The following is an 11,959-nucleotide window of genomic DNA, read 5'->3' as shown; positions in this document are numbered from 1 at the left end:
GTGGCGGCATGAACTCACCCCTTCGGCTGCCCAGTAAACTTGAAAGTGGGTGATTGGGGGTGGTAAAAATAGATGAACCCGCCTGATTTTACCACCCCTACACCACCAGTGTGAACCAAGTCACACACTAAACTTCATTTGCTCTTTTTTTGTCTCTTCATTGAAAGACATTTTTTTGTGAGAAAGCTGAGAGATGTGAAATTCGTCAAGGAAGTTCAGTTTTAGGGCACTTTCACACTTGGGTGTTGGGGACATCGGCGGTAAAGCAACGATTTTGCTGTCGTTCTAGCGACGCTGTGGGTCCTGTTGGGAGCTGCCCACGGACCTGTCGGTCCTGCTGGCCATGGCTTGTGGGTCCTGCTGGCCACGGCCTGTGGGTCTTACTGGCCATGACCAGCTCCCAGCAGGACCCACAGTGTTAAGGGCTATTTTTAGGTTACTGGGTGGGCGCTGGCCTGGGGCAGGGAAAATAAGGTGTATGGAGGGAGGGTAGATGGGATGTGGGGTTCAGTTTCAGGTGTCAGGGTCTCTCACCTCAGTGATGGCAGCTGCCCATGCCAGCTCATCAGGTCCTTGCACGGCTTCCCCTGATTCCGGGGGGTGTGAAGTGATGTTCCTGTCCTGGGGTCAAGCAAATTTGCAGCCTGAGCCAGTCACGTGGGTCCCGACTCCCTGGCGCCCCTTGCTGCCATGGGGCGGACCAACAACACCCAAATAAAGCAAGGGCCCCCTGTCCATGACCTGCCCCTGGCACCGCCCATGACCCACCCCTGGTCTCACCCCTTAATTTCTCTAACAGTGTCCATTGGACACTCTGTTAGAATGTTTTCCCTACCAGGTCACATTAGAGATTACAACAGAGTCTAATGGGACCTGGAGGGGGGGGTCTCTCTCTAGAAAGTCTCTGTTAGAGAGAGAGACCCCCCCCCCCTCAAGAACCCATTAGAGACTTCAAATGAGTCTAATAGGACCTGGAGGGGGGTCTCTCTAACAGAGGCCTCATTCACTGACTCTCACCCCTGCCCCAACCTCTCACAAAGTAGAAATAAAATTGTCACTGTGTAGCGCTCCTCTTACCTTAACTATGGGTACTGTAGCTGTGGCTGCCTCCCGCGTCCTCTGTGGCTGTCTGGCTGCCTCCTGCGTCCTCTTCGGCTGGCTCCTGCATCCTCTGTGGCTGTCTGGCACCTGTTGGTGGCTGGCCCGGCACCCTGCTGTGACTGGCTGGCTCCCTGGTGTGGGTGGGTCACCGTGGGTGGCTGGCTGGCATCCTGCTGTGGATGGTCACCGTGTCTGGTTGGCTGGCAGGTTTACTGGTGTAGGTGGGTAACTGTGGGTGGCTGGCTCCCTGCTGTGGGTCAGTGGGTGGGTGGGTGTGTGGCTGGCACGGTGCACCCTGCTGTGACTGGCAGAGAGGGGCCGACAGAGGGGGTGGGGCTGACAAAGGGGGGTGGGCTGACAGAGAGGAGGGGCAGACAAAGGGGGGTGGTCTGACAGAGAGAGGATGGGGCTGACAGAGAGGGGTGGGCTTACAGAGACAGGGGGCTGACAGAGGTGGGTGAGCTGTGGGGCTGACAGATGGGGATGTGCTGACACAGAGGGGGGTGGACTGCCATAGAGGGGGTGGGGCTTACAGAGACAGGAGGCTAACAGAGGGGGTGGGCTGTCAGAGGGGGTTAGGCTGACAGTCGGGGGCTGCAAGAGGGGGGGGTGGAACTGACAAAGGGGGTGGGCTGAAAGAGAAAGGGGCTGGCAGAGGGGGTTGGGCTGACAGTGGGGGGGGGGCTGATTGTCAGCCAATCCCCCTCTATCAGCCCCCCCACTGTCAGCCCACCCCCTCTCTCAGCCAACCCCCCTCTGAGGGGGTGGGCTGACAAAGGAGGTGGGGCTTACAGAGACAGGAGGCTAACAGAGGGGGGTGGGCTGACAGAGAGGGGGTAATAGAAGGGGTGGGCTGACAGAGAGGGGGTGGGCAGACAGAGGAGGGTGGGGTTGAAAGATGGGGATGTGCTGACAGAGGGGGTGGGGCTTACAGAGACAGGAGGCTAACAGAGGGGGGTGGGCTGTCAGAGGGGGTTGGGATGGCAGTCGGGGGCTGGTAGAGTGGGGTGTGGCTGACAAAGGGGGTGGGCTGAAAGAGAAATGGGCTGACAAAGGGGGTTTGGCGTTTACAGAGACAGGAGGCTACCAGAGGGGGTGGGCTGACAGAGAGGGGGCTAATAGAGGGGGTGGGGCTGACAGAGTGGGTGGGTTGACAGATGGGGATTTGCTGACAGAGGGGGGACTAACAGAGGGGGGTGGACTGCCATAGAGGGGGCTGGGCTGAAAGAGAAGGGGGCTGACAGAGGGGGGTGGGCTGAAATTGAAGGGGGCTGGCAGAGGGGGTTGGGCTGAAAGAGGAGGGGGTTGGGCTGACAGGGAGGGGGGCTAATAGAGGTGGTGGGCTGACAGAGGGGTGGGCTGGTAGAGAGGGGGTTGGGCTGAGAGAAAGGGAGAGGTACACGACATGTGAGAGACCTCAAAAAAAATACATAGCGCGCCAGGCAGAGAGGGGGCGGGGCTGATAAAGGGCGGTGGGCTGGCAGAGAGGTGGTTGGGCTGACAGAAAGGGAGAGGTACATGTGAGAGACCTCAAAAAACACACAGCGCGTCAGGCAGAGAGGCGTGACTCCGGGAGCACGTGGTCGCGATCAGACACGTGACCAACCAGCACCGCCACGCCAATCGCAGGGCGCACGCTTGGACTACAATTCCCAGAATGCCATAGCGTGCGGCCACACGTGTCCCCCGTTCGGCCAATCACAGGGCGCTTGCGTGGACTACAGGTCCCAGAATGCCACAGCGTGCGGGCGCACATGACCTCCATTCGGCCAATCACAGGGCACTCGCGTGGTCTACAAGTCCCAGAATGTTACAGTCAGTCGCCCACGGCTAACTTCCTCGGAAAGAAACGAAAGCGGCAGCGGGCGGCCGCTGGCCGTTTTACATATAATTTGGGACGGCGTTCTGTCAAAAGTTCCAATTGAACAGCCGGGAGGGGGGAATTGTCACCCCGCCCCTGTGTGTCCCTTGTTGGGAGGTGACCCTCTCTCTATAACATTAGTTGGACGGAGGACATTGCCAGATAAGCTTGTGCTGAGTCTGTGAGAAGTACAATGGAGGATGTGGAGAGCATACTGGCCAGGGTTCGATCGGCTGCGGATGCCAATGGAATAGAATGGCTGCGGGCCCAGCTTTCTGCCGTGCTGCCGGATTTGGAGAAAATGACGGTTCCGCCCGCCCCAGAACTTCCGCACGCTGAGAGGTCACGCCCCCCTCCTGTGCGTTCCAGCTCTGAACTGCCCCCGAGGGGCCGCCGCCGCCCTGGGAGCCCAGTCTTGGACCCTTCGGCCCCCACAGCCAAGAGAACGCCTGCTCTGTGGTCTGGTGGGGCTGGAAGGAATCCCCTTCACAGGCGGACCCCAGGGGAGGAATGTGGGTCACCCCCCAGCTCCTCAACCCCATCTGCCGATCAGCGGGACCATGTGGCCTACCCGGCGGGTGTCCTGCTTGCCGCTGGAGCTGCCTGGCGAGTGAGAGAAAGTTCTACCAGTGCCGATCAGATTCCTGGGGCGACTGGGACTGCCACCGAGAGAAGCCGTGGTACTACTGGAGGGGGCACCGGCGCGGCTACACCGAAGTGGGACTGTCACGCCGCTTCTGCCACGCAATCACAACAGACAGAGCAGCGGGGGAGGAGGGCAGTCGCCAGTGACTTCTTCAGCCCGCAGCCTTCGGAGAAAGACAGGGCGGAGGAGGCGCTGACAACATCTGAGGATGGAGCAGAGGCCGCCAGTGACGTCTTCACCCGGCAGCCTTGGGAGGAAGATAGGGCGGAGGGGGCGCTGACAACATCAGAGTGTGCCAGTGACGTCTTCAGCCGGCAGCCTTTGGAGGAAGACAGGGCGGAGGGGGCGCAGACAACATCAGAGGATGGAGAAGAGGCCGCCAGTGACGTCTTCAGCCGGCAGCCTTGGGAGGAAGAGAGGTTGGAGGGGGCGCTGACAACATCAGAGGATGGAGCGATGGACGCCAGTGAAGTCTTCAGCCAACGGCCTTGGGAGGAAGACAGGTCGGAGGGGGAGCTGACAACATCAGAGGATGGAGAAGAGGCCGCCAGTGAAGTCTTCAGCCGACGGCCTTGGGAGGAAGACAGGGCAAAGGGGAAGCTGACAACATCGAAGGAGGGAGCGGAGGACCCCGGGGACGACCCTCTGCCGGGTTCTGACACAGGGCTGCAGGGATCCGTATCGGCGACTGTGCGGTCTGGTGTCACAGGGCAGCCTGGTAAGTAATTTCTGTGCTCCTCAGTAACATGTTTCTCTCCTGTGCAGTGTTCTGTGTCTGGTGGGTGGATTGCAGAGTCAGTCTCTAGGGGCTGCGAGGGGTTCTGTTACCGGGGTTCTCAGCAGGTGGTGGCGGGAGGTTTGCATAAATAACATACTGCAGGCATTTATGGCTGGTTTTAGTGAGGTGCTGGCTCGTTGTGACTCAGGTGGAGTTTCAGCGGGGTTGGTGGCTGTGTGGACAGCTGTGAGGGCTCCCACAGTGCGGGGGGGGGCACACACAATGCGGCGACTACTCCCACAGAGGCCCCACCGCCTGCACAGGACAACTACGTAGAGCAGGGGTGACCAACCAGTGTCCCGGGGGTCACACGTGGTCCGCGGAGCCCTCTGATGTGGCCTGCGGCCTCCTGCTCTGGAATGGTGGTTTGGCAAGCCCAGATCACAGGTTGCCGACCCACCATACCACAGCATCAGTGTTGTGAATGAAGCTAGAGGAAGAAAGCGGCTGCAGAGCCTCATAAGCCATTGCTTCCTCTACAACGCTGGCTTTTGCCACAGGTGGAGTCTATGGCAAAGTTCAGCTAACCCGCAGGATAGACAGGTTCACAGTACGCTGCGGTGTGCGTAAACTGCAGCACATCAGTGTGAAAGCCGTCTTGGGCCCTTCTCACAGGATCGGAACCTCAATTCACCTCTATAGAACGGCAGATGTAAACAGACTTTTGTCCGCTTACGCTCGCCTACCTCCAATCTAAACTTCTAAAAAAAAACAAGGGAATTTGTCCTCTTCCATCTAGGGGGATCGGAGGGCCTATAGAATAGCTGTGACCTGTCATCCACCCACTCCGCTCATTGTGGCCCGGACTGGTTACCGAGTTGCTTAAGTGGCCCTCGCTCTTCAAAAGGTTGGGCACCCCTGACGTAGAGGGTTCTTTACTGTAAGAGCGACCTTGTCACCATCGGCCAGAAAGTATAAAAGGTTTCTGTTGGCAACTCAACGACAGCCTACAGATTCGGGGGATCCTGTTTTTGCCATGAATGCTTCAGCTGCGGAGGTTCCCATCCATTCATGAAGTGCATCAAACAAGGCAAGGGTAAGTCCTGTGAGGCTGGCTAAGGGGAGGACACCGGTGAAGGAGGAAGAGTTCTCTCCCTTCCCAACCGGGGCGGCGGCGGGTCTTCTTTTCCAAGTTTTTTTGAGGGTTTCTCGATCCTGTGCACATTGTCCAGCATTTCTTCAGTTCCCACTAACTTACAATCTGTGAGGCTCCACCCTTCGGTAGTATCTTCGCTGTCTTCTGGGAGACACGCATATCCCAGAAGACAGCAGGGACCAATCGGAATGCGCAGCGCGACAGTGTGAGGTCCTTGACTTTGTGCTGGTATATCTGAATGATGCCTGCAGCTACAGGCATCATTTATATTGGCTTTTTCACCTGGTGATTCCCTACACCATAAGAACCATCATAGAGGCTGTTCCGCCACTTGATCGTTCTTACGGGCGGCGAGAGGGGATTTTTTAAAGTGTAAAAAAAAAAAACACAATTTTAAAGCGCCCCCGTCCCCGTGTGCTCGCACGCAGAGGCGAACGCATGAGCAACACATGTGAGGTATCGTCGCGAATGTCAGAGCAATAATTCTAGCCCTAGACATCCTCTATAACTCAAAACATGTAACTAGTAAAAAAAATTAAAATTAAAGCGTCGTCTATGGGGATTTTTAAGTACCGAAGTTTGGCGCCATTCCACGAGTGTGCAATTTTGAAGCGTGACATGTTGGGTATCTATTTACTCGGCGTAACTTCATCTTTCACATTATGCAAAAAAATTGGGCCAACTTTATTTTTATTTATTTATTTACAAAAATAAAACCTGTTCGAAAAATTGCTGCGCAAATACCGGGCGAGATAAAGTTGCAAGACTGCCACTGTATTCTCTAGGGCAGGGCTCAAAATTTCAAGTCTTGAGCCACTAGCCAGGCCTCAAGGGTTACTCTCCACTAGTTGCCCACCCAGCCCCTACCCCGTCCCTAATTCTCCCGCTAATCACACCCTCATACATTATTTTGTGAAATGTTTTATGCAGAATTAAGTTGCAAAAATAAATATTAACAACAACTTTATCAGTGCCCACCATTGCGGACTCACCGTGCCCACCATTGCGGACTCGCTTTGCCCCCTTAGAAAATTGTTCAAAACAGAATTTGCATTTGATAAAGATCTGTCAATCTCCATGTTTGCACAAAAGTTTGGCGGTGGAAAGAACTTTGCTGTGCTTCCAGGATCAACTTCAGCCTGCTCATACACTGTAGGTTTTTATTGTTGGTCTGTTTTTGATCGATTCCACCACTTAAATTTAGAAAATTGTTCTGTTTCAGCCACAAAATCACACATTTTTGTATTTTGAGAATCAAGTTGAGCCATTATTTAAAAAGTTGAACAAGCAAGCATTTTTGAACCATTTTTTACCTACAGTATATATATATGGCCCCGATTGCAGAGAGGAAGAGGAGAGTCGTGGGATCGCAGAGTGGTATAATCCGCTGTTACAAATTGCATTGAAATTTCCTCTGCTCTGCCCACAGCCCCGCCTCCTGTGGTGCCTGTAATAGACAGAATGCGGGTCCAATGCTGAGATGTGTTGTCTATCACAGGCGCGGGGTCAGGAGGAGGCGGGGCTGTGGGCAGAGCGGAGGAAATGTCAATGCAAGTTGTAACAGCGGACTATACCACTCTGCGATCCCACGGCTCTCCGCTTCCTCTGTGCCATCAGGGGGATCACTGCAAGAACGGCTCGCGATTAACCCCGATCGCCAGCGGTGCTTGCCCCTCCACCACACTCCCAGGCAGCCCAGCTCCTCGCCAGACCTAATTTTTCACTCGCAAAATGCGAGTAGGCGAGTGGAGAATTTGAGGTCTGCTCTAGGGTCTCCCCTTAAAAAAAAAATGTAATGTTTGGGGGTTCTATGTAATTTTCTGGCAAAAAAAAAGATGAGTTTTACATGGAGAGAAATGTCAGAATTGGCCTGGGTGGCAAGTAGTTGCCGGCGCCTCCACCTGGGAGCCGAGAGACGGGTCTGGTGAGGACATCGCCGGCGCTCTGGACAGGTAAGTGTCCTTGTTTTAAAAGCCAGCAGCTGCAGTATTTGTGGCTGCTGACTTTTTTTGAATTTTAACTTTTTTTTTTTTTTTTCTTTTCTTTTTTTGCAGGCGGAACTCCGCTTTAAAACCATGTGTAATCTGTGAACAATAAACTGTGAAAATACAATGGCCCGGATTCACAAAGACTTACGCTGACGTATCTACTGATACGCCGTCGTAAGTCCAAATGTGCGCCGTCGTACCTATGCGCGGATTCTTTAAATGAGATACGCTCCCCTCATACCAGATAAAAATCAGCAGTTATCCCCTCTGGAGAAAAGGCACCTGGCGTGCTGTAGATCAGACCTCCTTCGGTTAAATAGCTCCTTTTAATAAGTTTCCAAGAACCCCGATCGTCTTGCCCAATAGAGTGGTTTATATGTAAAACAAAGGTAACATCTAGTGCTCCACGTTTCCAAAAGATTTAATAGTATAAAAGGTAAATAGGTATAATTACAAGAAAAGCACAATCGGCTCGTGCAAACTGCAGGGCATAGCAAACATCCAATTCTCGAGATGGCCTTGTTTGTAACATCAGTGCGTAAACTCCGCCCCCTAGACGTGTATCGTCAGGGCATTGACTTCTTCAGTAAGGGGTGGAACCATAGCGTCTCTGCACAGACTTGTATACTCCCCTTTCCTCCCTACACACGTGCGCCGCTCGTTGGCCTGCAATCACGCTGCCCAGACCGGACATATAGTGCACACCCCTTCCTGCAACATTGAAATTCATTGTATTAACAAAGTTTATTGTTCATGGATTATGCATGGTTTAACCACTTCCCGCCCGGCCTATGGCCGATTTACGTCCGGGAAGTGGTTCTGAAATCCTGACAGGACGTCCATGGACGTCCTGCAGGATTTCATGCCGCGCGCGCCCGGCGATCGGTGATGCGGGGTGTCAGTCTGACACCCTGCATCTCCGATCTCGGTAAAGAGCCTCCGGCGGAGACTCTTTACCCCGTGATCAGCCGTGTCCAATCACGGCTGATCACGATGTAAACAGGAAGAGCCTTTGATGGCTCTTCCTCACTCGCGTCTGACAGACGCGAGTATAGGAGAGCCGATCGGCAGCTCTCCTGACAGGGGGGGGTTCGCGCTGATTGTTTATCAGTGCAGCCCCCCCTCGGATCGCCACACTGGACCACCAGGGAAGCCCACACTGGACCACCAGGGTGGGCCAAAAAAAAAAAAAGAAGCTTTTTTTTAAAAAAAAAAAAAGATGCCAATCAGTGCCCACAAATGGGCACTGACTGGCAACATGGGTAGATCAGTGCTGCCCCACAATGTCCATCAGTGCCACCCCACAGTGCCCATCCATGCCCAGTGCCCATCTGTGCCACCCATAAGTACCCATCAGTGCCACCCATCAGTGCCGCCCATCAGTGCCGCCTATGTGTGCCACATACCAGCGCCGCCAATCAGTGCCACCTCATCTGTGCCTGTCAGTACTACCTCATCGATGTCCATCAGTGCCATCTCATCGGTGCCCTTCAGTGCTGCCATATCAGTGCCCGTAATTGAAAGAGAAAACTTACTTATTTAGAAAAAAATTTACAGAAAAAAAAAAACTTTTTTTTTTTTTTTCAAAATTTTCAGTCTTTTTTTAGTTGTTGCGCAAAAAAAAAATCGCAGAGGTGATCAAATACCACCAAAAGAAAACTCTATTTGTGGGGAAAAAAGGACGCCAATTTTGTTTGGGAGCCACGTCGCACGACCGCGCAATTGCCATTCAAAGTGCGACAGCGCTGAAAGCTGAAAATTGGCTTGGGCGGGAAGGTGCGGAAGTGCCTGGTATGGAAGTGGTTAAAGTAGTGCAGCACTGTTTTTTGTCTTTATGTTGGAGTTGTGTCTTATGTGTTGTTATATTAATGTTGGTTTTATGATTATGTCTTGTTTTTCAGGTTCAGAATGTTTGGTGTGGATCCTTGGCCATAACTATGTTGTCTTGGGAGCAGCACATGCTGGTCTTAACCCTGATGGTCTACAGTTGGGATTTCCCAGGGAACAGGTCAGGATCAAATGGATCGGGGTCCCGGGGATGTTATGGTCCAGGGTCTTGCCTGAGGTAAATCACTATTCCAGGCTTGACAGGCCCCCCGACGTGCTCCTTCTTCATGTGGGAGGCAATGACCTAGGGTTTCGCACCTCATACGACTTGCATATGGATATCAAATCTGATTTCCTGAGCTTGCGGTCCTCGTTCCCCAAAACTGTTGTCGTGTGGTCTGATATTGTGGCTAGGACTTCCTGGAAATTGGCGATCTCTGTGGCAAAGCTTAACAAAGCTAGGAAGAAAATAAACAGAGAGATGACAAAATTTTTTGTCCGTAACGGTGGCTTAGCGATTCGCCATGGCGACATGGAAAAGGAACCTCAGCTGTTCCTGAGAGAGGACGGGGTTCATTTGAATTCGGTGGGGATCGACCTTTGGTGCTTAGGTCTGCAGGAAGGAATCGAGCGTGCCCTTCGGGTGTGGCGGGCCGCCCAGGCGTAAAGTTTCATGCTGGGCATCTGTGGCAGAGATCGTAGAGGGTTTTTTTTTTTTTTTTGGATGTAACACGTGTTGGGGCAGTTGGCTGGAGAATTTGCCGAAAAATTGTCCCTGAGCTGGTGCGGCTGGGGGCCGTAGAAATGCAAGGTGTAAAAGCTGAACCCCTCCAGGTGGTGGACTGAGAATGACGCTCTCCTCAATGTGGGAGTAACAGGTGCTGGCTCAACACAAACGATAAGAAGGAAAATCTGGACAGCAGCACTCCAATATACGCATTTTATTGTAAAAAAATCATCAAAGTTCATGTAACAGAAGCAGGGGCAAGATACTGACGCGTTTCACAACAGGCAAGGCGGTGCCAGATACATCTAGTTACATCCTGACCTAGAAAACAGGCAGTTGCATTCAGTCTGAGAAGTTATGGTAGATTTTTTTCTGTTTATTACCGCTTATATTATGTAATCTTTCATGGTTGGTTATTGTAATAAAGGGCTGTTTATGGCCATTTAAGCGCAAGAAAGTATGTCTGGTCTGAATTATTTAAATAGGTGTAAGGTGGTATTTGGTAAGTGGCATAACAGCTGGTACTTGGGCAATACACTTTTTCCATCTGACCGTAGAAAATCTGCAGATAATCTATAGGTGTATGGCCAGTCTAAATCGGGCCATACACGGTCGAATTTCGAACAAAAAAATATTTTCAAAATCAAAGTTCGTATATTTTTTTGTTTTTGTGATTCCGATGATGCCACCATTGATTTTCGAAATTTGGCCGACCAAACCTTCATGTTGCTATAGAAAAATAATTTTTGTGGCCAGCAATATTCTTTTCTCTCCGGGAATATTTTTTTCTTGCACATGTGCATTTTTTTTTTCTATTACATTTCTCGCACGATTCTCCCATCATTGATCAGAAAATCGTTAAAAAAAAAAAAATCCAACATGTCGGATTCCTCAAATTTGATTGCTGCACGAAAATCAGCTGTTGCTGCAGCCCGCTAACGGTGCGAAATTCTTACGAAAATTCTTTGCTAAGATTTTTGAAAGAAAATTCTTTCAAAATTCGAATAGTGTATGGCCAAATAAGACATAAAGTGTAGCGCTAATTATAAGTGGGAAGAAGGATTGGGTATATTAATAATTAGCCAATCATTGAAAAGTGTCCGTATGAAACACATTAAAGTAGTCCATAAACAAAAACTGTGAAAAAATTATTAATAATAGATGAATCCTCAAAGTTCAATTCACAGTGGATAAATGTGCAAAAAAAGTTCAATAAAGAAATAATAATAAATCTTAATAGGTAAAAAAGATGTATAAATCCAGCACCGAAATGAATGGAGGCTTACCAGAAGCTGTGGACCCAAAATAGGCTTATACCTAATGGGTCATTAACGCTTTAAAGTTGATGATACCAGCGAGGAGGTGAAGTCCAACACAGGATCAGGTGAAAGTCGGTTCAGAAACACCTTGTATTAGGTTGTAGACTTGGGTCCATATGGAGGTTCAGACACTCAATATAACGGAAGTTAGAAAAAAGAAGGCAAAAATGCACATAGTGTAAATCCGTTTAAAAGTTTACTTGATAGCAAAATCAAAAAAATGGGTTACACTCACATTTTCAGCATTGGTAACAGGCATGTAACAAAGAGCAGTATTGTCAGCAAATTTCCGACATGTTTCAATCTAAACGATCATCATCTGGGGTGCTGACACACTGCACAGGGAATGCTTATAAAGACAAGACACCCTTACCTCAATGGTGGCTCCACCTGTGGAATCCCAATTAGTCCAAATTACCTTACAGATGAAGTAAAAGTAAAAATGTGGCGCCGACACATAATCCAATCTCATTTAGTAAATGAGAAAGCCGATCGCTAACCCAGCTTAGCGCTAGCTCACCAGCAGCATCCGGAACGGAGTTGAAAAACACCAGAGACGAACAAACCTATCCGGCCGGCGTGCGCTCCACCATGCGCTCCACGCCTCGGCCGGAAA

At 51.2% G+C, this 11,959-nt stretch overlaps 1 protein-coding gene across 1 annotated transcript; it reads left to right on the top strand.

The window, feature by feature from the left end:
* The first annotated feature begins 3,155 nt into the window (after positions 1–3,155).
* Positions 3,156–10,477, top strand: LOC120917438. Its single transcript, XM_040328729.1, has 2 exons — positions 3,156–4,326; positions 9,372–10,477. Exons 1-2 carry the CDS (start codon positions 3,156–3,158, stop codon positions 9,962–9,964), a joined length of 1,764 nt encoding a protein of 587 aa, XP_040184663.1. The 3' UTR covers positions 9,965–10,477.
* The last annotated feature ends 1,482 nt before the right edge of the window (positions 10,478–11,959 follow it).

This window comes from Rana temporaria, chromosome 11 (genome assembly GCF_905171775.1).
Source record: "Rana temporaria chromosome 11, aRanTem1.1, whole genome shotgun sequence".
NCBI lineage: Eukaryota > Metazoa > Chordata > Amphibia > Anura > Ranidae > Rana > Rana temporaria.
Note: the sequence above shows the minus strand (reverse complement) of the source record. Positions and strands in the feature narration are given on the sequence as shown.